Source organism: Oncorhynchus tshawytscha, linkage group LG05 (assembly GCF_018296145.1).
Source record: "Oncorhynchus tshawytscha isolate Ot180627B linkage group LG05, Otsh_v2.0, whole genome shotgun sequence".
NCBI lineage: Eukaryota > Metazoa > Chordata > Actinopteri > Salmoniformes > Salmonidae > Oncorhynchus > Oncorhynchus tshawytscha.
This window is the reverse complement of record NC_056433.1, coordinates 80,334,190-80,360,918: the sequence shown is the minus strand read 5'-3', so window position 1 is coordinate 80,360,918 and position 26,729 is coordinate 80,334,190. Positions and strand designations below refer to the sequence as shown.

General features: G+C 39.8%; 1 protein-coding gene across 1 annotated transcript; it reads right to left on the bottom strand.

Annotated features, from left to right (window-relative positions):
* Positions 1-461: 461 nt before the first annotated feature.
* On the bottom strand, positions 462-26,030 carry LOC112251397 (complement factor H). The gene is made up of 17 exons (XM_042322457.1): positions 25,844-26,030; positions 23,115-23,294; positions 22,359-22,464; positions 9,989-10,065; positions 7,828-8,010; positions 6,219-6,404; positions 5,857-6,051; positions 5,550-5,726; positions 5,264-5,443; positions 4,457-4,648; positions 4,158-4,334; positions 3,754-3,939; positions 3,119-3,292; positions 2,532-2,705; positions 2,200-2,406; positions 1,886-1,925; positions 462-1,075 (listed from the first exon to the last, which is right to left on the bottom strand). Exons 1-16 carry the CDS (start codon positions 25,911-25,913, stop codon positions 1,906-1,908), a joined length of 2,484 nt encoding a protein of 827 aa, XP_042178391.1. The 5' UTR covers positions 25,914-26,030; the 3' UTR covers positions 462-1,075; positions 1,886-1,905.
* Positions 26,031-26,729: the final 699 nt, after the last annotated feature.

Genomic DNA, 26,729 nt, shown 5'->3' with positions numbered 1-26,729 from the left:
TGCCTTAATGTTCAGGACTTCATGGCAAGGAACACCACAGGGACATTTTAATAGATATTGTCTGGTGGCTTCAGTATCGTATAAAATACTTGATGAATTCCCAGACTAAAGAGTAAATAAAAACATATTCATGTTGTACAATCAATTATATATGGATGTGTTTGTCCAAGACAGTTTCCAGTAATCACTTCCAGTAAGCTGAGATTGCCAGAGGCAAGAAGTAAAACAAAAAAGCATGACCAACTGAGACATTACTTATACTGTCCTGAGACCCTGGAGAAGATCTACTCTAGTAGCTATAGGTGCATGATAAGAGACAACTGGTTTACAAGAACAATCAATGACAAGTGATACTGACCTGAGAAATAGTTTGTCAGCTTTAATGTGCATTTGTTAGGTTAACATCTGTAAATCTTATTCTGTTGTACTGTAGCCTTGTAAAGACTCATGGAGACAACGTGTCATCTCTTTTCCACAGCTTTATTGTCTTGATAAGGTCAATTACAATCATAACAGTTGTTCACTTATATTACACCTTGAGGTAATGAATCACACAGCTGGGAGATACAGGAGAATATTCACACATTATAGAGCGTGTCGGTCTAATCCTGAATGCTGATTGGTTAAAACCGCATTCCAGCCGGTGCCTATTCCACAAGCTACCACCGGCTAAATCTATGACTTTAAAATGCCTATTTACTCTGTTCCAACTGACTGCGCAATCCACTGCCTCATCAGCCCAGCCAGGCAATTTATAAACTTGATAGAATGTTCACACAATCACATCTCTTTGTACTAATACAACAAATGTACCATTTTAGTCTAGCTTTAGATAGCTGTACTGTTATAGTGAAGCTGAGACTGATGATTAGAAAGATACTGTTATTTTGTTACAATGGTACAAAGTCAAATGATGAAAAATACACCTCATGTGCTCCATTACTGGATGGCTCACATTTTTTCTAAACCTAAATTAAACAAGTGACAACGACACCACAAAAGCAAATATGTTCTCCTTGCACATAAAGACGTCTTTGTAAGGATTCTTGCATTTGATGGACCAAACATCATGACTCTGTAGGAACGAAATCACATGACAGGATAATCAGAGTCTGTGCAGTAATATTGCTGATCACTAATATTATAGATCAGTCTGGAGTAATACTGCTGATCACTAATACTATGGATCAGTCTGGAGTAATTCTGCTGATCACTAATACTATAGATCAGTCTGGAGTAATACTGTTGATGACTCCTACTATAGATCAGTCGGTGGAGTAATACTGCTGATCACTGCTACTATAGATAAGTCTGTGGAGTAATCCGGCTGATCACTAATACTATAGATCAGTCTGTGGAGTAATACTGCTGATCACTAATACTATAGATCAGTCTGTGGAGTAATACTGCTGATCACTCCTACTATAGATCAGTCTGTGGCGTAATACTGCTGATTGCTCCGACTATAGAGGAGAGTAGACAGTGTTTAACCATGTGAACTTTCACTGTGTTTTAATGATTAGAGAAATGACTCCTGCTTGCTGTGATGTTATACTCCATGTTTCTGTTTTGCTTCACTGATAACCCCATCACATACTATTCATATTACTGTTTATATCATTGAATACAATACTGTTTACAATACTGTTCATTATACTTTTCATAACTGTTAATAATACTGTTCATAACTGTTTCTAATACTGTTCCTAATACTGTTCATAATACCTTTTATTATACTTTTCATAACTGTTAATAATACTGTTCATAACTGTTTCTAATACTGTTCCTAATACTGTTCATAATACCTTTTACTATACTTTTCATAACTGTTCGAAAGGTTTGTGTGATTATAAGACATGCCATTCTCCTGGTTGATTTAACTTACCCATTATGTTCATCGTCTACCTAAGAATAACGATGGCTACCTAAAAAGCAAAGAACAAATAATTTTGGTTATACAGTCAGAAGGTTACACATAGTGGCCTCATTGAATATGATCAAACAGGTGGATTGATTTTCATAAAAAAAAGGTTTAGATCAAAATGAGAAAATGCATTTCATTTCTATTGTATTAATCTACAGTAGATAGCTCACAGGGCATCCTGGACTTATGCATTCCATATATTAGATGATGTTAAACTCTTAATGTTGAGAGAATGATTACACTGATGGGTGTTCCTTTACATGACATGAACTTACATATAGGTATGTGTTCTCCATACTGTAACTCTCCATCATCACACTTCACCTCAATTTCTTCTATATTCCATGGTGAATAACGTTTCAATTTATGGTAATATCCCTCTTTGCATTGAAGAGTCTTTTTTTCACCGTGCACAATATTATGTTTCTTGGGTAAATTCTGTAGATTGTACTCTGCATCAAAAGTGGAAATCTCACATTGCCCTGATGGAAATGAAACCCAGTCATTTTTTCATTAACTTAGTGTGCAGTACATATTCATGCATTTACATACACTTGACATGTAGATATAACACCATGTTCAGACCAGTTGAAAATAATGTACTTACATAAACACTTTGGAGGACTCGGCCATTTTCCATTCAGACATCTGATGATGCCTTTGGAACTCAGTGTAAACGTTATTTTGCATTCGTAGGACACCTCTGTAATTACACCTTCAACATCTCTCTTTTCCTTGGTGAAATCTCCATTAGTAATGGGAGGAGGATCAGGACAGCTTGCTAGATTAAACAGGGATCATAATACCGTACCATGAAAATACATTACAATGATACACTCCCATGATAATACAATACCATGACAATACAGTAGCATAATCGTGATTGTATCATGGTACTGTATTAAAATGGCACTATAGCAACAGGATAATACAATACCATGAATAATACAATACCATGAAAATAAATTACAATGAAACAGTACCATGATAATACAATACTGTAGAATGATACAGTACCATGATAATACAATACTGTAGAATGATACAGTACCATGATAATACAATACTGTAGAATGATACAGTACCATGATAATACAATACTGTAGAATGATACAGTACCATGATAATACAATACTGTAGAATGATACAGTACCATGATAATACAGTAAACGTATTTATAGATGTAAGGCTTACCTTTACACTCAACTGGCATGTGCCATTCTCCATTCTTGCAAGTTGCTTTTCCTCCAGGGCCTTTGTATGGGCTAATGCATGTATAGTCTATTTGTTTCCCATTTTTGTATCTCTCTAGTGCTTGGTCAATAATCAGAATTTGTTTCCCTGTGCCCTCAGGCTTACCACAGTACTCTGTAGGTGAAGCACCACATGTTTGAACTATCAAATTACAGTTATGTACCAGAGACACAAAAGCGGCAGAGAATGACTGTATGGTTAGAACCATAGTCAATGGCCAATGTACAGTATATTCAGAGAATGTAACTGGGGCAATTTGTGATATTTATATACTGTAAATATGCACTGAAACTCACCCATTATCATATCTAGGAATACTACACTATAATGAATTATAGTAAAAAATACAACAGCAAACTGTAAATCAGAGATTGATATTTCTGTAATACCAAGCAAAGCCTTAACAAGGATTCCTGATTGTGTGAGGGGAGAAAAAGGGTACTATATGATATGGAACTTTTAATCTCAATTACCATTTAGATATCATTTTTTCCCTGTTTGAATAGGTGCTGTTCATAGTAGAGTAACTCTAAACTGAATTACTGCATCAGTTTCAAACAGTTATTAATACTTACGTTTGCATGTTGGTGGTGGAGTTGTCCAACTCCCATTTTCACAAGTAAGTTTTTTATGTCCCTCTATTTCAAAGGACTTGCGACATTCATAATTCACTTCAAATCCCTCTATATATTTATTTTTATACAGGATTTTAACAATTGCATTTTCAACTTTAGGTGGAGGATCACATGGAACGCCTTGCGCTTCAAGAGAAGAAAATATTGATGAAAGATTAGTGGGTAGAAATCATACACAGTACAGACACAGAACTACTATCTATGTAATTACATGATATCTTATGGGCTTCTGGGTCCTTTCCCCCAAACTATTCCAACATATAGTAAACATACATTGAAGGATGACTGGCCACTGTATACAATTAAAATCAATTATATGAACAAAACTATTAACAACTACTCACGTATACAAGCTGGTAACGGTGTTTGCCATTCTCCATCCTTACATTTTATAGTCTTAGTTTCAGATGTGTATCCAAAGTTGCAATCAATTTGAACAGTTAGTTCATTGTTATAGACTTCACTGTGAGGTACCTTTCTTGTGTTGGGAATGACAGGGATTCTGCCACATTGTGATTTATCTAGAGAGAAAGAGCATTGAGATTGAGTTTCAGACCAATATAGCCAAGTCAGAGGGAAATGCATTCTACTGTTCTTGATCTACTTTGTAAAGAGGTCATTTCTAGAGGATCTGTTTTCTTACCAATACACTCTACTATTCCAGACCATGTTCCCTCAGTACATGTGGCTTCACCCCACCAACCCCCGGTAGAGGGTTTGAACCCTTCATTGCAGGAAAAGTATATCTTGCTTTTCCTGGGATCAACATTCCTCTCATTTGACTGAACTAGGAATCCATTCATCACAGTTGGGTTGATACATGCTCCCTCTATTTCTGGGGGAAACATTGACATGAAACATTATAGAACACAATGTGACACAATGGTTTTAAATCCGGTTCTACAGTTGTAACGCTGAGTTCCTCCCAATTGACCCCGCTGCCAGCGGTAGGGAGAACTCACAAGAGGGTCACGTGGATCACCACATGTTATCCCTACAATGATAGAGATGTTTAGTATTAGCATGAATCATACCAGTACAGTAATACACAGTGATTACACTGTCTATACCTCCTTATACCCTCAACATGGATGCATGCTCCCTTTATTTCTGGGAGAAACAATGGCAGGAAACATTACAGAACGCATTGTGACACGTCGTTCAGTTAACAGCACACTTAGAGGACCTGTTCTACAAAGCATTTCCATATCATTACATTTTGGCCAAGCTGTCAGTTTGATAAAAGCACTGAACAGAGCAATATCTGGAGAAGCAAAGTGAGTGAATGTTCATGTCATTACCAATTCCACACCAAATCCTCAAATAGGGAATAAAACAACAGGCTAAAATCTGATGCTTGTTCTTTCCAGTAAACTTTAAACCTTCTGGATCAGTGTCTTGACTCTTATTCTCAGAGTTTTAGATGATTGAAATGTAAATGTCATCCTACCTTCACAGCCAAGTGTCTTGGTCCAGCCATTTGTAGTACAGGTAGCAGTAGGTCTGGTAGTACTGTCCAATAGTTCATAATACATCTTACACTCATAAGTGAGCAGATCATTGATTTTGTATCTTGTTTTCGGGTCTTTAATCACAGCATTTAGGATATCTGGCTTGTCACATGTAATCTCTGAAAGACAAACAATGTAATTCTGATGCAGTCCAAACTAACATCGGAGCACAAGGTAATTAAACCGCAGTGATATTCAAAGATGGCTTCCTTCAAAAAACTGCACCTTCACAGAGTGGTTCTGGAGTCCAGGAGCCATCCCTTGTGCATGTGGCAACACCCCAGGCATTTGTGGTTTTAAATCCGCTTCTACAGGTGTAACTCTGAGTTCCTCTCAATTGACCCCGCTGCCAGTAGTAGGGAGAACTCACAAGAGGGTCACGTGGATCACCACATGTTATCCCTACAATGATAGAGATATTTAGTGTCAGCATGAATCAAACCTGTACAGTAATACACAGTGATTTACCTGTATAAACCCCAATACACTCTCAATATATCATAATACAATTTACTCTCCAGTATGAACATACGTTCACAATCTGTAGAAGATGACCACTTTCCGTCCTCTTTGCATGTTATTGTATTTTCAGTCTGATGTGAGAAAGAGTTCCAGAATCCTGAGTCACAGGTCACCGTCACACGTTCATCAGGCAAGAACAGATTTCTGTCAGCAGGTCTGTAACTGGTTCCTATGGTTGGTGGCAATGATAATTTACATCTCACTTCTGCATTTTGGAGACAAAAACATAAAATATTATGTTAGTAGTTTGCAATAATATGTCAAAAATATTTTAAAAATCAACTTAAAGGTAAAGTTAAAGACATGAGTCACCCAGGAGACTTAAAATGTCAAGTTGCATTCTCTTGATTCCTGAGATGATCAGATTCCTACCTTCACATGCTGGTGTTGGACTCCAGTTGGCACTGTTGACCATTTTAGTGCATTTAGGGACTCTTTCCTGAGACTTAATATACTTTGTGTTACAGCTGTATCTCAGTGTGTCATCTTCATCGTAATCTTCCTTAAGGGGCCCGCTCACTGCACCGTTAGCTATGTGTGGAGCGTAACATTTAATCACTGTGAATTGAATAAGCACAGAATTAAACAGATGATTGGTCATCATGATTAGAAACAGCAACGTGTGACAGTACGAGTTGTTGAATGGAATATGATACAATCATTGTTTTAATATTACACTTTTGAGTTGATGACCGTCATTCAAATCTGGATTTTTAAAAACACTACATATAATCACTGATCATTCTATATGGTCATTATTAACTATTCCCCAGTATGGGATCATTGCGATTTTGTATTGTATGCTAGTGGGACGTTACTCTGTGTGACAATGTAATAGTGCCTGGTGGTGCACACTACAGTGTGTGGACACCTGCTCGTCCAACATTTCATACAAAAACCATGGGTATTAATATGGAGATGTCCCCCCTTTGCTGCTATAACAGCCTCCACTCTTCTGGGAAGGCTTTCCACTAGATGTTGGAACATTGCTGCGGGGACTTGATTCCATTCAGCCACAAGAGCATTAATGAGGTCGAGCACTTTTGTTGGGCGATTAGGGCTGGCTTGCAGTCGGCATTCCAATTCATCCCAAAGGTGTTTGATTGTGTTGAGGTCAGGGCTCTGTGCAGGCCAGTCAAGTTCTTCCACGCCAATCTCGACAAACCATTTCTATATGTACCTCACTTTGTCCAAGTTGGCATTGTCATACTGAAACAGGAAAGGGCCTTCCCCAAAATGTTGCCACCAAGTTGGAAGTACAGAATTGTCTAGAATGTCATTGTATGCTGTAGCCTGAAGATTTTCCTTCACTGGAACTAAGGGGCCTAACCCGAACCATGAAAAACAGTCCCAGACCATTATTCCACGTCCATCAAACTTTACCGTTTGCACTATGCATTGGGGCAGGTAGTGTTCTCCTGGCATTCGCCAAACCCAGATTTGTCCGTCGGACTGTCAGATGGTGAAGTGTGATTGATCACTCCAGAGAACACGTTTCCACTGCTCCAGAGTCCAATGGCGATGAGCTTTACACCATTCCAGCCGACACTTGACATTGCACATGGTGATCTTAGGCTTGTGTGCGGCTGCTCAGCCATGGAAACCCATTTCATGAAGTTGCCGATGAACAGTTATTGTGCTGACATTGTTTCCAGAGGCAGTTTGGAACTCGGTAGTGTAGTTGCAACTGAGGACCACTTCTCAATAAAAGCACTTACAGTTGACCGGGGCAGCTTTAGCGGGGCAGAGATTTGACAAACTGACCTGTTGGAGGCAATCTATGATGGTGCCATGTTGAAAGTCACTAAGCTCTTCAGTAAGGCCATTCTACTGGTAATGTTTTTCTATGGAGATTGCATGGTGGTGTGACCTATTTTATACACCTGTCAGCATCTAATGTGGCTGAAATAATCCACTAATTTGAAGCGGTGTCCACATACATTTGTATAGTGTATCTTTACCTACAGTAGCCGCAGTTTACCTTCACATGTTGGGACTGTGCTGCTCCATTCTCCTTTATCGTTGCAGTCAATTTCAGACGATCCTTTGAGTACCATGTGATTTGATTGGCACTCAAACTGGATCACATTTCCATAGGTTGCATCCTCACTGTTTCCGATGACCACAACGTTGTCGTTGGCTTGAATCACTGGGCATTTCAATGCTGTGAAAAACACACAACATGGAGAATACATACAGTGCCTTGCAAAAGTATTTATCCCCCTTGGCGTTTTTCCTATTTTGTTGCATTACAACCCGTAATTTAAATAGATTTTTGGGGGGGGATTTCATGTAATAGACATACACAAAATAGTCCAAATTGGTGAAGTGAAATGAAAAGAATTACATTTTTCAAAAAATTAAAAAACGGAGAAGTGGTGCAGGCAATTACCTTCAGAAGTCACACAATTAGTTAAATAAAGTCCACCTGTGTGCAATCTAAGTGTCACATGATCTCTGTATATATACACCTGTTCTGAAAGTCCCCAGAGTCTGCAACACCACTAAGCACCACCACGCAAGCGGCACCATGAAGACCAAGGAGCTCTCCAAACAGGTCGGGGACAAAGTTGTGGAGAAGTACAGATCAGGGTTGGGTTATACAAAAAATATCAGAAACTTTGAACATCCCACGGAGCACCATTAAATCCATTATTTAAAACTCACAGACTAGGCAAGGAGGGCATTAATCAGAGAGGCAACAAAGAGACCTAAGATAACCCTGAAGGAGCTGCAAAGCTCCACAGCGGAGATTGGAGTATAAGTCCATAGGACCATTTAAAGTAGTACACTCCACAGAGCTGGGCTTTATGGAAAAGTGGCCAGAAAATAGCAATTGCTTAAAGAAAATAATAAGCAAACGCGTTTGGTGTTCGCGAAAAGGCATGTGGGAGCCTCCCCAAACATATGGAAAAAGGCACTCTGGTCAGATGAGACACAAATTTAGCTTTTTGACCATCAAGGGAAAATATGTCTGGTGCAAACCCAACAGCTCTCATCACCCCGAGAACACGCATTATGCTGTGGGGATGTTTTTCATCGGCAGGGACTGGGAAACGGGTCAGAATTGAAGGAATGATGGATGGTATTTGGTATGTTATTAGGATCCCCATTCGTTGTTGCAAAAGCAGCAGCTACTCTTCCTGGGGTTCCACACAGAACATGACGTAATACAGAACATTAATAGACAAGAACAGCTCAAGGACTGAACTACATACAGTTAAAGGCACAGCCTACACATCAATACATACACACAAACTATCTAGGTCAAATAGGGGAGAGGCGTTGTGCCGTGAGGTGTTGCTTTATCTGTTGTTTGAAACCAGGTTTGCTGTTTATTTGAGCAATATGAGATGGAACGGAATTTCATGCAATAATGGCTTTATATAATACTGTAAGTTTTCTAGAATTTGTTCTGGATTTGGGGACTATGAAAAGATCCCTGGTGGCATGTCTGGTGGGATAAGTGTGTGTGTCAGAGCTGTGTGTAAGTTGACTATGCAATCAATTTGGGATTTTCAATACATTAATGTTTCTTGTAAAAAGAAGAAGTGATGCAGTCAGTTTCTCCTCAACTCTTAGCCAAGAGAGACTGACATGAATAATTTTATATCAGCCCTCTGATTACAATTAAGATTTAAGTTCTGTTTGTCTTATTTCTTGTTTGGTTCACAATAAAACATATTTTGCATCTTCAAAGTGGTAGACATGTTGTGTAAATCAAATGATACAAACCCCCAAAAATCTATTTTAATTTCAGGGTGTAAGGCAAAAAAAATAGGAAAAATGCCAAGGGGGGTGAATACTTCTGCAAGCCACTGTAATTAGCATATAGGATCCAGCCACTGGCAGTGGAATCAACGATTTTGTAGATTTCATTACACTGCAAATTTTTTTCTTACCCAGAAAATGCTTAAAAATAATTTGTCTTGTATCAAGATATTCTGGCTTTGTTATGTTGGTTAAATTATGCATTATTACCTGCCAATGCACTAAGATACTTGTGTTGGGAAGACATCTGGGTAAGCTTAATCAACTCAAAAGTCATTTTGATTACATTATCTTAATACAAGATACAAAGTCTAATCTGTTATACAATGTAGGGTGAGTCTATGTTCTTGACAGAATATATCACTTCTTACCTTCACATATAGGGAGTGCGCTGTCCCAGCCTTGTTCCACGCAGGTCCGATGTCTGGACCTGGTCACCATTTGGTAACTGAGACAAGTTGGAGAACAGGCATTTAATGGTTTGTTATACTTTAAGAATGATAATTTACAGTAGAAGCAGTAGCGGCATTAATAATAGCACTATTACTAACAGCAGTAGCAGCAGTAGTAATAGTAGTAGCAGCAGTAGTAGCAGTAGCAGCATTAATAGTAGCAACATTAGTAGCAGCGGCATTAATAGTAGCAATATTAGTAGCAGCGGCATTAATAGTAGCAATATTAGTAGCAGCAGTGGTAATAGTAGCAGCAGCAGTAGTAGCAGTAGCAGCATTCATAGTAGCAATATTAGTAGCAGCAGTAGTAATAGTAGCAGCAGCATTTGTAGCAGTAGCAGCAGTAATAGTAGCAATATTAGTAGCAGTAGCAGCATTGAGTAGCAATATTAGAAGCAGCAGTAGTAATAGTAGTAGCAGCAGTAGTAGCGTTATTAATAGTAGCAATATTAGTAGCAGCAGCATTAATAGTAGCAATAATAGTAGAAGCAGTAGTAATAGTAGTAGCATTAACAGTAGCAATATTAGTAGCTGTAGTAGCAGCAGCAGTAATAGTAGCAATATTAGTAGCAGTAACAGCATTGAGTAGCAATATTAGAAGCAGCAGTAGTAATAGTAGTAGCAGCAGTAGTAGCATTATTAACAGTAGCAATATTAGTAGCAGCAGTAGTAATATTAGGAGAAGCAGTAGTAATATTAGTAGCATCAGTAGTAATAGTAGCAGCATTAATAGTAGCAATAGAAGTAGCATCAATAGTAATATTAGAAGCAGCGGTAGTAATAGTAGCCGCAGTAGTAATATTAGTAGCATCAGTGGTAATAGTAGCAGCAGTAGCAGCATTAATAGTAGCAATATTAGTTGCAGCAGTAGTAATAGTAGCAGCAGCAGTAGTAGCAGCATTAATAGTAGCAGTAGTAACAGTAGCAATATTAGTACAAGCAGTAGTAATAGTAGTAGCAGCAGTAGTAGCAGCATTAACAGTAGCAGTATTAGTAGCAACAGTAGTAATATTAGTAGCAGCAGTAGCAAAAGTAGCAGCAGTTGCAGCATTAATAGTAGCAACATTAGTAGCAGCAGCATTAATAGTAGCAATATTAGTAGCAGCAGTAGTAATCGTAGTAGCAGTAGTAGCAGCATTAACAGTAGCAATATTAGTAGCAACAGTAGTAATATTAGTAGCAGCAGTAGCAAAAGTAGCAGCAGTAGCAATAGTAGCAGCATTAACAGTAGCAATATTAGTAGCAACAGTAGTAATATTAGTAGCAGCAGTAGCAATAGTAGCAGCATTAATAGTAGCAACATTAGTAGCAGCAGCATTAATAGTAGCAATATTAGTAGCAGCAGTAGTAATCGTAGTAGCAGCAGTAGTATCAGTATTAATAGTAGCAATATTAGTAGAAGCAGTAGCAATAGTAGTAGCAGCAGTAGTAGCAGCATTAACAGTAGCAATATTAGGAGCAACAGTAGTAATATTAGTAGCAGTAGTAGCAAAAGTAGCAGCAGTAGCAATAGTAGCAGCATTAACAGTAGCAATATTAGTAGCAACAGTAGTAATATTAGTAGCAGCAGTAGCAATAGTAGCAGCATTAATAGTAGCAACATTAGTAGCAGCAGCATTAATAGTAGCAATATTAGTAGCAGCAGTAGTAATCGTAGTAGCAGCAGTAGTATCAGTATTCATAGTAGCAATATTAGTAGAAGCAGTAGCAATAGTAGTAGCAGCAGTAGTAGCAGCATTAACAGTAGCAATATTAGTAGCAGGAGTAGTAATATTAGTAGCAGCAGTATTAGTAATAGTAGCAGAAGCAGCATTCGTAGTAGCAATATTAGTAGCAGCAGTAGTAATAGTAGCAGTAGCAGTAGCAGCATTCATAGTAGCAAAATTAGTAGCAGTAGTAGTAATATTAGTAGCAGCAGTAGTAATATTAGTAGCAGCAGTAGTAATAGAAGCAGCAGCAGTTGTAGCAGTAGCAGTTGTAGCAGTAGAAGCATTAATAGTAGCAACATTGGTAGCAGCAGCATTAATAGTAGCAATATTAATAGCAGCAGTAGGAATAGTAGCAGCAGCAGTAGTAGCAGTAGCAGCATTAAGAGTAGCAATATTAGTAGCAGCAGTAGTAATAGTAGTAGCAGTATTAATAGTAGCAATATTAGTAGAAGCAGTAGTAATAGTAGTAGTAGCAGCAGTAGTAGCAGCATTAATAGTAGAAGCCGTAGTAGCAGCATTAACAGTAGCATCAGTAGTAATATTAGTAGCAGCAGTAGTAATTGTAGCAGCAGTAGCAGCATTAGTGGTAATAGTAGTAGCAGCAGTAGTAATAGTAGCAGCATTAATAGTAGCAATATTGGTAGCAGCAGTAGTAATAGTAGTAGTAGCAGGAGTAATAATAGCAGCAGGAGTAATGGTTGCAGCAGTAGCAATATTAGTAGCAGCAGTAGTAATAGTAGCAGCAGTAGCAGCATTAATAGTATCAATATTAGTAGCATCAGTAGTAATATTATTAGTAGCAGTAGTAATAGTAGCAGCAGTAGCAATATTAGTAGCAGCAGTAGCAATATTAGTAGCAGCAGTAGTAATAGTAGCAGCAGTAGTAATTTTAGTAGCAGCAGTAGTAATAGTAGTAGCAGCAGTAGTAATATTAGTAGAAGCAGTAGTAATAGTAGTAGCAGCAGTAGTAATATTAGTAGCAACAATAGCAATATTTGTAGCAGCAGCAATATTAGTAGCAGCAGTAGCAATATTAGTAGCAGCAGCAATATTAGTAGCAGCAGTAGTAATAGTAGCAGCAGTAGCAATAATAGTAGCAGCAGTAGTAATTTTAGTAGCAGCAGTAGTCATTTTAGTAGCAGCAATAGCAATAGTAGCAGCAGTAGCAATATTAGTAGCAGCAGCAATATTAGTAGCAGCAGTAGTAATAGTAGTAGCAGCAGTAGTAATATTAGTAGCAGAAGTAGTAATAGTAGCAGCAGTAGTAATATTAGTAGCAGTAGTAGTAATAGTAGTAGCAGCAGTAGTAATATTAGTAGAAGCAGTAGTAATAGTAGTAGCAGCAGTAGTAATATTAGTAGCAACAATAGCAATATTTGTAGCAGCAGCAATATTAGTAGCAGCAGTAGCAATATTAGTAGCAGCAGCAATATTAGTAGCAGTAGTAATAGTAGTAGCAGCAGTAGTAATAGTAGTAGCAGCAGTAGTAATAGTAGTAGCAGCAGTAGTAATAGTAGTATCAGCAGTAGTAATAGTAGCAGCAGTAGCAATATTAGTAGCAGCAGTAGCAATATTAGTAGCAGCAGTAGTAATATTAGTAGCAGCAGTAGTAATATTAGTAGCAGCAGTAGTAATAGTAGTAGCAGCAGTAGTAATAGTAGTAGCAGCAGTAGTAATTTTAGTAGCAGCAGTAGTAATTTTAGTAGCAGCAGTAGTAATATTAGTAGCAGCAGTAGTAATATTAGTAGCAGCAGTAGTAATAGTGGCAGTAGCAGCATTAATAGTAGTTATATTAGTAGCAGCGGTAGCAGTCTCAACCTCCATTATCAATGCTGCAATAGTCTATGTGTCAAGGGGTTAGGGTCAGTTTGATTAAAGTCTCCTGTCTTATCTGGTGTCCTGTGTGAACTTGCTGTAAGTATGCTCACTCTAATTCTCTCTATCTAGAGTTTTTCCTAGCCAACGTGTTTCTACATCTGACTTGCTTGCTGTTTGGGGTTTTAGGCTGGGTTTCTGTATAAGCACTTTGAAATCTGCTGATGTTAAAAGGGCTTTATAAAAACACAATATTTGATAGGTAGCAGTCATAGTAGTAGCAGTAGTAGTAACAGTAGTAGTAGATTTAGTAGTAGCAGTAGTAGTAGTAGCAGCAGTAGTAGTAGCAGTAGTAGAGGTAGTAGTAGCAGTAGTAGTATTAGCAGCAGTATCTGCAGTAGTAGTAGTAGTAGTAGTAGCAGTAGCAGCAGTAGTGGTAGCAGTAGCAGCAGTAGTAGTAGTTGTAGTGGTGGTAGTAATAGTAGCAGTAGTAGTAGTAACAGCAGTAGTGGTGGTAGTAGTAGTAGCAGTAGTAGCAGTAGTTGCAGCAGTAGTAGCTGTAGAAACAGTAGTAGTAGATGTAGTAGTGGTAGTAGCAGTAGTAGCAGTAGTAGCATTAGTAGTAGCAGCAGCAGTAGCATTAGTAGTAGCAGCAGCAGTAGTAGTAGTAGTAGCAGTAATTGTAGTAGTAGCAGCAGCAGTAATTGTAGTAGTATATTTAGTAGTAGTAGTAGCAGCAGTAGTATATTTAGTAGTAGTAGCAGCAGTAGTAGTAGTAGCAGTAGCAGCAGCAGCAGTAGTAGTAGTAGCAGTAGTTGTAGTTGTAGCAGTATTAGTAGAAGTAGTAGTAGTGGTAGCAGTAGCAGCAGCAGTAGTAGTAGTAACAGTAGTATATGTAGTAGTAGTAGCAGTAGTAGTAGCTGTAGAAGCAGTAGTAGTATATTTAGTAGTAGTAGTAGCAGCAGTAGTATATTTAGTAGTAGTAGTAGTAGCAGCAGTAGTTGTAGCAGCAGTGGTAGTAGTAGTAGCAGCAGCAGTAGTAGCAGTAGGAGTAGTAGCAGCAGCAGTAGTAGTAGTAGTAGCAGTAATTGTAGTAGTAGCAGCAGCAGTAATTGTAGTAGTATATTTAGTAGTAGTAGTAGCAGCAGTATTAGTAGAAGCAGTGGTAGTAGTAGCAGCAGTAGTAGTAGTAGTAGCAGTAGTAGTTGCAGTAGCAGCAGCAGTAGTAGATTTAGTAGTAGCAGCAGTATTAGTAGAAGTAGTAGTAGTAGTAGTGGTAGCAGTAGCAGCAGCAGTAGTAGTAGCAGTAGTAGTAACAGTAGTAGATGTAGTAGTAGTAGCAGTAGTAGATTTAGTAGTAGTAGTAGCAGTAGTAGATATAGTAGTAGTAGCAGCAGTAGTAGTAGCAGTAGCTGTAGCTGTAGTTGTAGTAATAGTAGTAGCAGTAGTGATATTAGTTGTAGTAGCAGTAGTAGTAGTAGCAGTAGTAGTAGTAGTGGTAGTAGTAGCAGCAGTAGTTATAGTGGTGGTAGTAGTAGTACCAGTAGTAGTAGTAGTAGTAGACGTAGTAGTAGCAGTAGCAGCAGTTGTAGTGGTGGTAGTAGTAGTAGCAGTAGTTGTCGTAGTAGTAGTAGCAGTAGTAGTAGCAGCAGTAGTTGTAGTAGTATCAGTAGTTGTAGCAGTAGTAGCAGTAGTAGTAGCAGTAGTAGCTGTAGAAACAGTAGTGGTAGTAGCAGTAGTAGTAGCAATTGTAGTAGCAGTAGTTGTAGAGGTAGTAGTAGCAGCAGAGGTAGTAGTAGCAGTAGTAGTAGTAGCAGCAGTAGTTGTAGTGGTAGTAGTAGTCATAGTAGTTGTAGTAGTAGTAGCGGTAGTAGTAGCAGCAGTAGCAGTAGCAGTAGCAGCAGTAGTTATAGTGGTGGTAGTAGTAGTAGCAGTAGTAGTTATAGTTGTAGTAGTCATAGTAGTAGTAGAGGTAGTAGTAGCAGCAGTAGTTATAGTGGTGGTAGTAGGAGTAGCAGTAGTAGTTGTAGTTGTAGCAGTAGTAGTAGACATAGTAGTAGCAGTAGCAGCAGTTGCAGCGGTAGTAGTAGTAGTAGCAGTAGTTGTAGTAGTGGAGGTAGTAGTAGCAGTAGTAGCAGTAGAAACAGAAGTAACTGTAGAAGCAGCTGTAGAAGCAGCAGTAGTAGTAGTAGAGGTAGTAGTAGCAGCAGTAGCAGTAACAGCAGTAGTTGTAGTGGTGGTAGTAGTAGTAGCAGCAGCAGTAGTAGCAGCAGTAGTAGCAGTAGTAGTAGTATCAGTAGTTGTAGTTGTAGCAGTAGCAGTATTAGTAGAAGTAGTAGTATTAGTGGTAGCAGTAGCAGTAGTAGTAGCAGTAGTAGTAACAGTAGTAGATGTAGTAGTAGCAGTAGTAGATTTAGTAGTAGTAGTAGTAGCAGTAGTAGATTTAGTAGTAGTAACAGCAGTAGTAGCAGTAGCAGCAGTAGTAGTAGCAGTAGCTGTATCTGTAGTTGTAGTAATATTAGTAGCAGTAGCAGCAGTAGTTGTAGTAGCAGTAGTAGTAGTGGTAGTAGTAGCAGCAGTAGCAGTAGCAGTAGTAATTATAGTGGTGGTAGTAGTAGTTGTAGTGGTAGTAGTCGTAGTAGAGGTAGTAGTAGCAGCAGTAGCAGTAGTTATAGTGGTGGTAGTAGTAGTAGCAGTAGTAGTAGTAGACGTAGTAGTAGCAGTAGCAGCAGTTGTAGTGGTGGTAGTGGTAGTAGCAGTAGTTGTCGTAGTAGTAGTAGCAGTAGTAGTGGTAGTAGCAGCAATTGTAGTAGCAGTAGTTGTAGAGGTAGTAGTAGCAGCAGTAGTTGTAGTGGTAGTAGTAGTAGTAGCAGTAGTAGCAGCAGCAGTAGTAGTAGTAGCAGCAGTAGTAGTAGTAGTAGCAGTAGTAGTAGTAGTAGCAGTATTAGTAGAAGTAGTAGTAGTAGTAGCAGTAGCAGTAGTAGTAGCAGTAGTAGTAACAGTAGTAGATGTAGTATTAGTAGCAGTAGTAGATGTAGTAGTAGTAGCAGTAGTAGATTTAGTAGTAGTAACAGCAGTAGTAGTAGCAGTAGCAGCAGTAGTAGATGTAGTAGCTGTAGTTGTAGTAATAGTAGTAGCAGTAGCAGCAGTAGTGGTAGTAGTTGTAGTAGCAGTAGTAGTAGTACCAGTAGCAGTAGTAGTAGTAGTTGTAGCAGCAGTAGTAGTAGTGGTAGTAGTAGTGGTAGTAGTAGCAGCAGTAGCAGTAGCAGCAGCAGCAGTAATTATAGTGGTGGTAGTAGTAGTTGTATTGGTAGTAGTCGTAGTAGAGGTAGTAGTAGCAGCAGTAGCAGTAGCAGCAGTAGTTATAGTGGTGGTAGTAGTCGTAGCAGTAGTAGTAGTAGTAGTAGACGTAGCAGTAACAGCAGTTGTAGTGGTGGTAGTAGTAGTAGCAGTAGTTGTCGTAGTAGTAGTAGCAGTAGTAGTAGCAGCAGTAGTTGTAGTAGTATCAGTAGTTGTAGTAGTAGTAGTAGCGGTAGTAGCAGTAGTAGTAGTAGCAGTAGTAGCTGTAGACACAGTAGTAGTAGCTGTAGTAGTGGTAGTAGCAATTGTAGTAGAGGTAGTAGTAGCAGCAATAGTAGTAGTCCTGCTCACTATACCTTATCCAACCTATTAGTTCCACCACCCACACATGCAATGACATCTCCTGGTTTCAATGATGTTTCTAGAGACAATATCTCTCTCTTCATCACTCAATACCTAGGTTTACCTCCACTTTATTCACATCCTACCATACCTTTGTCTGTACATTATACCTTGATGCTATTTTATCGCCCCCAGAAACATCCTTTTACTCTATGTTCCAGACGTTCTAGACGACCAATTCTCATAGCTTTTAGCCGTACCCTTATTCTACTCCTCCTATGTTCCTCTGGCGATGTAGAGGTGAATCCAGGCCCTGCAGTGCCTAGCTCCACTCCTATTCCCCAGGCGCTCTCTTTTGACAACTTCTGTAACCGTAATAGCCTTGGTTTCATGCATGTTAACATTAGAAGCCTCCTCCCTAAGTTTGTTCTATTCACTGCTTTAGCACACTCTGCCAACCCGGATGTTCTAGCTGTGTCTGAATCCTGGCTTAGGAAGACCACCAAAAATTCAGAAGTTTTAATTCCAAACTACAACATTTTCAGACAAGATAGAACTGCCAAAGGGGGCGGTGTTGCAATCTACTGCAAAGATAGCCTGCAGAGTTCTGTCCTACTATCCAGGTCTGTACCCAAACAATTTGAACTTCTACTTTTAAAAATCCACCTCTCTAAAAACAAGTCTCTCACCGTTGCCGCCTGCTATAGACCACCCTCTGCCCCCAGCTGTGCTCTGGACACCATATGTGAACTGATTGCCCCCCATCTATCTTCAGAGTTCGTGCTGCTAGGTGACCTAAACTGGAACATGCTTAACACCCCAGCCATCCTAAAATCTAAACTTGATGCCCTCAATCTCACACAAATTATCAATGAACCTACCAGGTACCTCCCCAAAGCCTTAAACACGGGCACCCTCATAGATATCATCCTAACCAACTTCCCCTCTAAATACACCTCTGCTGTCTTCAACCAAGATCTCAGCGATCACTGCCTCATTGCCTGCATCCGTAATGGGTCAGCGGTCAAACGACCTCCACTCATCACTGTAAAACGCTCCCTGAAACACTTCTGCGAGCAGGCCTTTCTTATCGACCTGGCTGGGGTATCCTGGAAGGATATTGATCTCATCCCGTCAGTAGAGGATGCCTGGATATTTTTTTTAAATGCCTTCCTAACCATCTTAAATAAACATGCCCCATTCAAGAAATTTAGAACCAGGAACAGATATAGCCCTTGGTTCTCCCCAGACCTGACTGCCCTTAACCAACACAAAAACATCCTATGGCGTTCTGCATTAGCATCGAACAGCCCCGTGATATGCAGCTGTTCAGGGAAGCTAGAAACCATTATACACAGGCAGTTAGAAAAGCAAGGCTAGATTTTTCAAGCAGAAATTTGCTTCCTGCAACACTAACTCAAAAAGTTCTGGGACACTGTAAAGTCCATGGAGAATAAGAACACCTCCTCCCAGCTGCCCACTGCACTGAAGATAGGAAACACTGTCACCACTGATAAATCCACCATAATTGAGAATTTCAATAAGCATTTTTCTACGGCTGGCCATGCTTTCCACCTGGCTACTCCTACCCCGGACAACAGCACTGCACCCCCAACAGCAACTCGCCCAAGCCTTCCCCATTTCTCCTTCTCCCAAATCCATTCAGCTGATGTTCTGAAAGAGCTGCAAAATCTGGACCCCTACAAATCAGCCGGGCTAGACAATCTGGACCCTTTCTTTCTAAAATTATCTGCCGAAATTGTTGCCACCCCTATTACTAGCCTGTTCAACCTCTCTTTCGTGTCGTCTGAGATTCCCAAAGATTGGAAAGCAGCTGCGGTCATCCCGTTCTTCAAAGGGGGGGACACTCTTGACCCAAACTGCTACAGACCTATATCTATCCTACCGTGCCTTTCTAAGGTCTTCGAAAGCCAAGTCAACAAACAGATTACCGACCATTTCGAATCTCACCATACCTTCTCTGCTATGCAATCTGGTTTCAGAGCTGGTCATGGGTGCACCTCAGCCACGCTCAAGGTCCTAAACGATATCTTAACCACCATCGATAAGAAACATTACTGTGCAGCCGTATTCATTGATCTGGCCAAGGCTTTCGACTCTGTCAATCACCACATCCTCATCGGCAGACTCGACAGCCTTGGTTTCTCAAATGATTGCCTCGCCTGGTTCACCAACTACTTCTCTGATAGAGTTCAGTGTGTCAAATCGGAGGGTCTTCTGTCCGGACCTCTGGCAGTCTCTATGGGGGTGCCACAGGGTTCAATTCTTGGACCGACTCTCTTCTCTGTATACATCAATGAGGTCGCTCTTGCTGCTGGTGAGTCTCTGATCCACCTCTACGCAGACGACACCATTCTGTATACTTCCGGCCCTTCTTTGGACACTGTGTTAACACCCCTCCAGGCAAGCTTCAATGCCATACAACTCTCCTTCCGTGGCCTCCAATTGCTCTTAAATACAAGTAAAACTAAATGCATGCTCTTCAACCGATCGCTACCTGCACCTACCCGCCTGTCCAACATCACTACTCTGGACGGCTCTGACTTAGAATACGTGGACAACTACAAATACTTAGGTGTCTGGTTAGACTGTAAACTCTCCTTCCAGACCCATATCAAACATCTCCAATCCAAAGTTAAATCTAGAATTGGCTTCCTATTTCGCAACAAAGCATCCTTCACTCATGCTGCCAAACATACCCTTGTAAAACTGACCATCTTACCAATCCTCGACTTTGGCGATGTCATTTACAAAATAGCCTCCAATACCCTACTCAACAAATTGGATGCAGTCTATCACAGTGCAATCCGTTTTGTCACCAAAGCCCCATATACTACCCACCATTGTGACCTGTACGCTCTCGTTGGCTGGCCCTCGCTTCATACTCGTCGCCAAACCCACTGGCTCCATGTCATCTACAAGACCCTGCTAGGCAAAGTCCCCCCTTATCTCAGCTCGCTGGTCACCATAGCATCTCCCACCTGTAGCACACGCTCCAGCAGGTATATCTCTCTAGTCACCCCCAAAACCAATTCTTTCTTTGGCCGCCTCTCCTTCGAGTTCTCTGCTGCCAACGACTGGAACGAACTACAAAAATCTCTGAAACTGGAAACACTTATCTCCCTCACTAGCTTTAAGCACAAACTTTCAGAGCAGCTCACAGATTACTGCACCTGTACATAGCCCACCTATAATTTAGCCCAAACAACTACCTCTTTCCCAACTGTATTTAATTTTAATTAATTTATTTATTTTGCTCCTTTGCACCCCATTATTTTTATTTCTACTTTGCACATTCTTCCATTGCAAAACTACCATTCCAGTGTTTTACTTGCTATATTGTATTTACTTTGCCACCATGGCCTTTTTTGCCTTTACCTCCCTTCTCACCTCATTTGCTCACATTGTATATAGACTTGTTTATACTGTATTATTGACTGTATGTTTGTTTTACTCCATGTGTAACTCTGTGTCGTTGTATCTGTCGAACTGCTTTGCTTTATCTTGGCCAGGTCGCAATTGTAAATGAGAACTTGTTCTCAACTTGCCTACCTGGTTAAATAAAGGTAAAATAAAATAAATAAATAAAAATAGTAGTAGCAGTAGAGGTAGTAGTAGCAGCAGTAGCAGTATCAGCAGTAGTTATAGTGGTGGTAGTAGTAGTAGTAGCAGTAGTAGTTGTAGTTGTAATAGTCGTAGTAGTAGTAGAGGTAGTAGTAGCAGCAGTAGTTATAGTGGTGGTAGTAGTTGTAGTTGTAGCAGTAGTAATAGACGTAGTAGTAGCAGTAGCAGCAGTAGCAGCGGTAGTTGTGGTGGTGGTAGTAGTAGTAGTAGTAGTAGCAGTAGTAGACATAGTAGTAGCAGTAGTAGTAGTAGCAGCAGTAGTTGTAGTAGTAGTATCAGTAGTTGTAGTAGAGGTAGTAGTAGCAGTAGTAGCTGTAGTAGCAGTAGAAACAGTAGAAGTAGCTGTAGAAGCAGCTGTAGAAGCAGTAGTAGTAGTAGTAGAAGGTAGTAGTAGTAGTAGTAGTAGCAGCAGTAGCAGTAACAGCAGTAGTTGTAGTGGTGGTAGTAGTAGTAGCAGAAGTTGTAGTAGTAGTAGTATATTTAGTAGTAGTAGTAGTAGCGGCAGTATTAGTAGCAGCAGTGGTAGTAGTAGCAGCAGCAGTAGTAGTAGTAGCAGCAGTAGTTGTAGTAGCAGCAGTAGTAGTCGTAGCAGCAGCAGTAGCAATAGTAGATTTAGTAGTTGTAGTAGCAGCAGTATTAGTAGCAGTAGTAGATTTAGTAGTAGCAGTAGTAGTAGTAGTAGTAGCAGTAGTAGCTGTAGTAGCAGTAGAAACAGTAGAAGTAGCTGTAGAAGCAGCTGTAGAAGCAGTAGTAGTAGTAGTAGTAGAAGTAAAGGTAGTAGTAGAGGTAGTAGTAGCAGCAGTAGCAGTAAAAACAGTAGTTGTAGTGGTGGTAGTAGTAGTAGCAGAAGTTGTAGTAGTAGTATATTTAGTAGTAGTAGTAGCAGCAGTATTAGTAGCAGCAGTGGTAGTAGTAGCAGCAGCAGTAGTAGTAGTAGCAGTAGTAGTTGCAGTAGCAGCAGCAGTAGTAGTAGAAGTAGTAGATTTAGTAGTAGCAGCGGTAGTAGATTTTGTTGTAGTAGATTTAGTAGCAGTAGTTGTAGTAGTAGTAGCAGCAGTAGTAGTCGTAGCAGCAGCAGTAGCAATAGTAGATTTAGTAGTTGTAGTAGCAGCAGTATTAGTAGCAGTAGTAGATTTAGTAGTAGCAGCGGTAGTTGATTTTGTAGTAGTAGATTTAGTAGTAGTAGCAGTAGTTGTAGTAGTAGTAGCAGCAGTAGTAGTAGTAGCAGTAGTAGTAGCAGTGGTAGTAGTAGTAGCAGTAGTAGTAGATTTAGTAGTAGCAGTAGATTTAGTAGTAGCAGTAGTAGTAGATTTAGTAGTAGATTTAGTAGTAGTAGTAGCGGCAGTAGATGTAGTAGTAGTAGTAGCAGTAGTAGTAGTAGTGGCAGTAGTAGCATGAGCAGCAGATTACCTTCGAAGGGTTGAAATAATCAGAGAAAAGATTTCGCATGTAACAGTCAGCAACAGAAAATTCCCTACCCTTTTCTGCATTGGTACAGAACTTGAGCTCCAAAGACAAAATCGTCCAAAATCGAAAGATGGAAGTCTCCATTTGGTGTGTCTCCTGGATGTCCACATGACTTAGCTGCAAACAATAACAGAGATTTAGCCCAAAGGCTGATTTTTGCCAAAAGGACGTTCAACAAAACCATATTGGTCCAACATAATATAGTATGTAGTATAATTAGTATAATTCACAATTCATGATCTGCAATATGGAATTTCTCATACGGTAAATTATAATTTTGTAATCAGAATTTACTTTAAAAGGTAATTTGTCAAATGCAATGCACATCATAAGTAATTCTAAAGCTCAGTTTAAACAAGCGAAGTGTCACGGCTGTCTTCGTCCTCTGACGAGGAGAAGCGAGAAGGATCGGAGGACCAATATGCAGCGTGGTAAGTGTTCGTCATTTTATTTGAAAAAACTGAACACTACAAAACAACAAAATGACAACCGTGAAGCTAATCAACAATAGTGCTGACACAAACACTACACATAGACAATCACCCACAACCCACAATAACAAAACAGGCTACCTAAATATGGTTCCCAATCAGAGACAACGACTAACACCTGCCTCTGATTGAGAACCATATCAGGCCAAACACAGAAACAGACAAACTAGACATCCATCATAGAATGCCCACTCAGATCACACCCTGACCAAACAAAACCTAAAAACATACAAAGCAAACTATGGTCAGGGCGTGACACGAAGGGCATAGACTTACGTTCACATTTTCGACCACCATCTTTACTCCATCCTTTACTGCCGCATTTGAGTCTAACGAAACCTACGTAGCCAATAGCGCAGGATAACCTCACTGTTTTGTCAATTGCAGTGTCTTCTAGGTTGGAAATGTCCACGTTTTTAGCTTCAGGAATCGCTGAAACATCCTTTCGGAAACAAACTGTGAGGTACACAGAGGTACAGGCATAAGTAACACAATAAACAGTAGAATGCACAATAGATTCAGGCTTATTAAAACATCTCAACATATGCAATGTCAAAGGTGATGCTTTAAACCCATCATATCTATCAAATAATATCATTTGATTTATTTATTAGGATCTCCATTAGCTGTTGCTAACGCAGAAGCTACTCTTTCTGGGTCCACACAAAACAAAACCTGACATAATACAGAACATGAATTGACAAGAACAGCTCAAGGTCTGAACAACATACATTTAAAATAAGAATAATATTAACAAGTCCTGTAGTGACAAAACATGAGAGACACTTGCATGCATTATATCAGTACTACATATACATACATGTTATTTATGTCAAGATAGGGGAGAGGCGTTGTGACGTTAGGTGACGTTTCATTGTTTTTTTATGCTAATTTAGCTGTTTGTTTGAGTCATTTAGATGGAAGAGCTCCATGCTACTGTAACGGATGTGAAACGGCTAGCTAGTTAGCGGTGGTGTGCGCTAAATAGCGTTTCAATCGGTCACGACACTTGCTCTGAGACCTTGAAGTAGTAGTGGTTCCCCTTGCTCTGCAAGGGCCGCGGCTTTTGTGGAGCGATGGGTAACGATGCTTCGTGGGTGACTGTTGTTGATGTGTGCAGAGGGTCCCTGGTTCACGCCTGGGTATGGGCAAGGGGACAGTCTAAAGTTATACTGTTACATTACCATGGCTCTATATATGCGTTGTCTTAAATTTGTTTTGGATTTGGGGACTGTGAAGAGACCCGGGGTGACTTGTCTGGTGGGGTAAGTATGTCTGTCAGAACTGTATGTTAGTTGATTATACAGAATGTTCTCCTCTACTTTGAGCCAACAGAGACTGGTGTGCGTATTGTTGAAATTAGCTCTCTGTGTACTGTGAAGGGCAGGGTGTGCTGCTCTGTTCTGGACCAGCTGCAGCTTTCCTCTGTCCTTCTTTGGGGCACCTGACCTTATAACCAGATAATAGTACAGATGTACAGAGCATATTTTGCAGAGCATATTTTTTTTACCACAGACAGACCTCTCCCCATTTTAACAACAATTTAATAAAATGCCTTGATGATGACCGTATACAATCTAAGGTAACACCAAGAAGTTTAGTTTCCCCTGCTTGCTCAACAGTCACATAATTAATTAGAAGATTCAGCTAAGATCTAGTACTTAGGGAATGACTTGTACCAAATACAATTATTTAGTTTTTTAGGTTTTTGGTGTTCAGGATTAGTTTATTACTAGCCACCCATTCTAAAACTGACTGCAACTCTTTGTTTAGGCTTGCAGTGAAGCTGTGGGTGCTGAAGTGTATAATGTTCAATCTTCTGGTTACATAGACACACAGCTTTGTTTAAGGCTAGTGGTAGATCATTAGTAAAAAAGTACTGCTGCTACTACTACTACAACTACTGCTACTACTACTAAATCTACTACTACAAAATCTACTACCGCTGCTACTACTAAATCTACTACTGCTACTAATAATGCGGCTACTACAACTACTAAATCTACTATTGCTACTGCTGCCTGTACGAAAAAAAGTATGAAATAAGAATAAGAAATAATTAAAGAGCAGCAGTAAATAACAAAAGTGGGGCGAAACACAGGGGGTACCGGTACAGACTCAATGTGCGGGGGCACTGGTGTCGAGGTAATTGAGGTAATATGTACATGTAGGTAGTGTTATTAAAGTGACTATGCATAGATAATAACAGAGAGTAGCAGCAGCGTAGAAGGAGGGGGGGGGGGGCAATGCAAATAGTGTAGGTAGCCATTTGATTAGCTGTTCAGGAGTCTTATGGCTTAGGGTAGAAGCTGTTTAGAAGCCCCTTGGACCTAGACTTGGCGCTCTGCTCTGGGACTTCCTCTGACACCCCCTGGTATAGAGGTCTGGAATGGCAGGAAGCTTGGCCCCGGTGATGTACTGGGCCATACGCACTACCCTGAGTAGTGCATTGCAGTCGAAAATAGTAAAGGGCTATGTCTTAGGAAGCTTTGCGAAATACCACACTTGACATCTTTTAGAGAAGCTTCCATTAGAGAAAACCCTCTGTGTCCTATTAGATACGGTAGATAGGTCTCAATCCATAATGTGTCAGGTGATGTAAAGCCATAACACGAGAGTTTTCAATAACAGATTATGGTCAATAATATCAAAGGCTTCACTGAAGTCTAACAAAACAGATCCAACAATCATCTTATTATCAATTTATTTCAACCAATCATTAGTCATTTGTGTAAGGGCAGTATATGTGGAGTGCCTTCACTATAAGCGTGCTTAAAGACGGTTGTTAAATAATTTACAGAAAAATAATTTAGAGAACAATGTAATTGTATCTGGTCAAACACTATTTTTTCCAAATGTTAGAAAGAACCGGCAGCAAGCTGATTTCAACATGATCACAACTGTGAACCTGAAAAGCTGTCTCAGGGATGCATACATGGAACATTACACAAACCACACATAACTTCTTCTATTTGTAATATTTCACTCAGGCAGAGACATCTTACCTTGACCTTTCACAAAGCTGAGTGTACACAACCATAGTGCAAAGACAAAGCCGAGAGTTATCAATCGCATTTTGACTTCATCACCTATTGTCTGTCACCTGCGAGAGTGTTTGGATGTTCTGGGTCACAGACAGAGTTGCAGTAGTTAAATTAACTCCTGTCGGTTAATGATTTGCCAGAGCCCTCTCAAGTCATAGTCCGTCCACGCAACTCAACAGCAACACACAGCACAGGTAACACATGTCCTGTATTGTAACGCAGTGAGCCACAGGCTGTAGGAGCCAGTAGAGGATAACTGTAAATGGAGAAAGGCGAGGAGGGGAGGGGATGGGGGACAAGGACAAGTGGTTGAGGCACCGAGGGTATGTTGTGAAAGACAAACAACTAAGCCTGAGGGAGGGAGTTAGGACTGGAATCATTACAATGTTTTGTTGGGAATTTTTATCATTGCACATTTCCTGGCATCTAGATATTTCCATTGCCAAACCCACTGTGTACTATTTACAAGATGAAACCCAAAGTGTGCATTGATTATACATAGCCTTTCTATTCTACTGGTGAACCTGAAACCATTGCACTCAATAAGGGTATTGTGTTGATGAAATGGTGAACTTAATCAAAAACATACTTTTATTGTGAAAATAAGTCTAGCTAATGTTTTAAATGAATGTCTCTGAATGTGGAAACTGGGTCTAAATTGTTTTTCTTTTACTGAATAAATAAAGTATTCCCGTAAAGGGTTCATTCATTGTGTAAACCTCGGGTGATCATTTGCAGTAACCAAATAGATGGCTTAATCTGAGGCTTCCCAACCTTTGGAACCACACTACTGGCATTATGAGATAAAAGTCCATTTTCAAATAAGGTATAGCAGCATTTTTAGTAA

Bases quoted from the DNA above. Each gene is read 5' to 3' on its own strand.
- LOC112251397 (XM_042322457.1), bottom strand. From the start codon at position 25,913: ATGCGATTGATAACTCTCGGCTTTGTCTTTGCACTATGGTTGTGTACA. The intron at 6,405-7,827 runs GTAAACTGCGGC...TTCAATTCACAG, and splicing joins CACAGTCCCAACATGTGAAG to TGATTAAATGTTACGCTCCA. The intron at 3,293-3,753 runs GTAAGTATTAAT...CTTCACCTACAG, and splicing joins TCCACCACCAACATGCAAAC to AGTACTGTGGTAAGCCTGAG.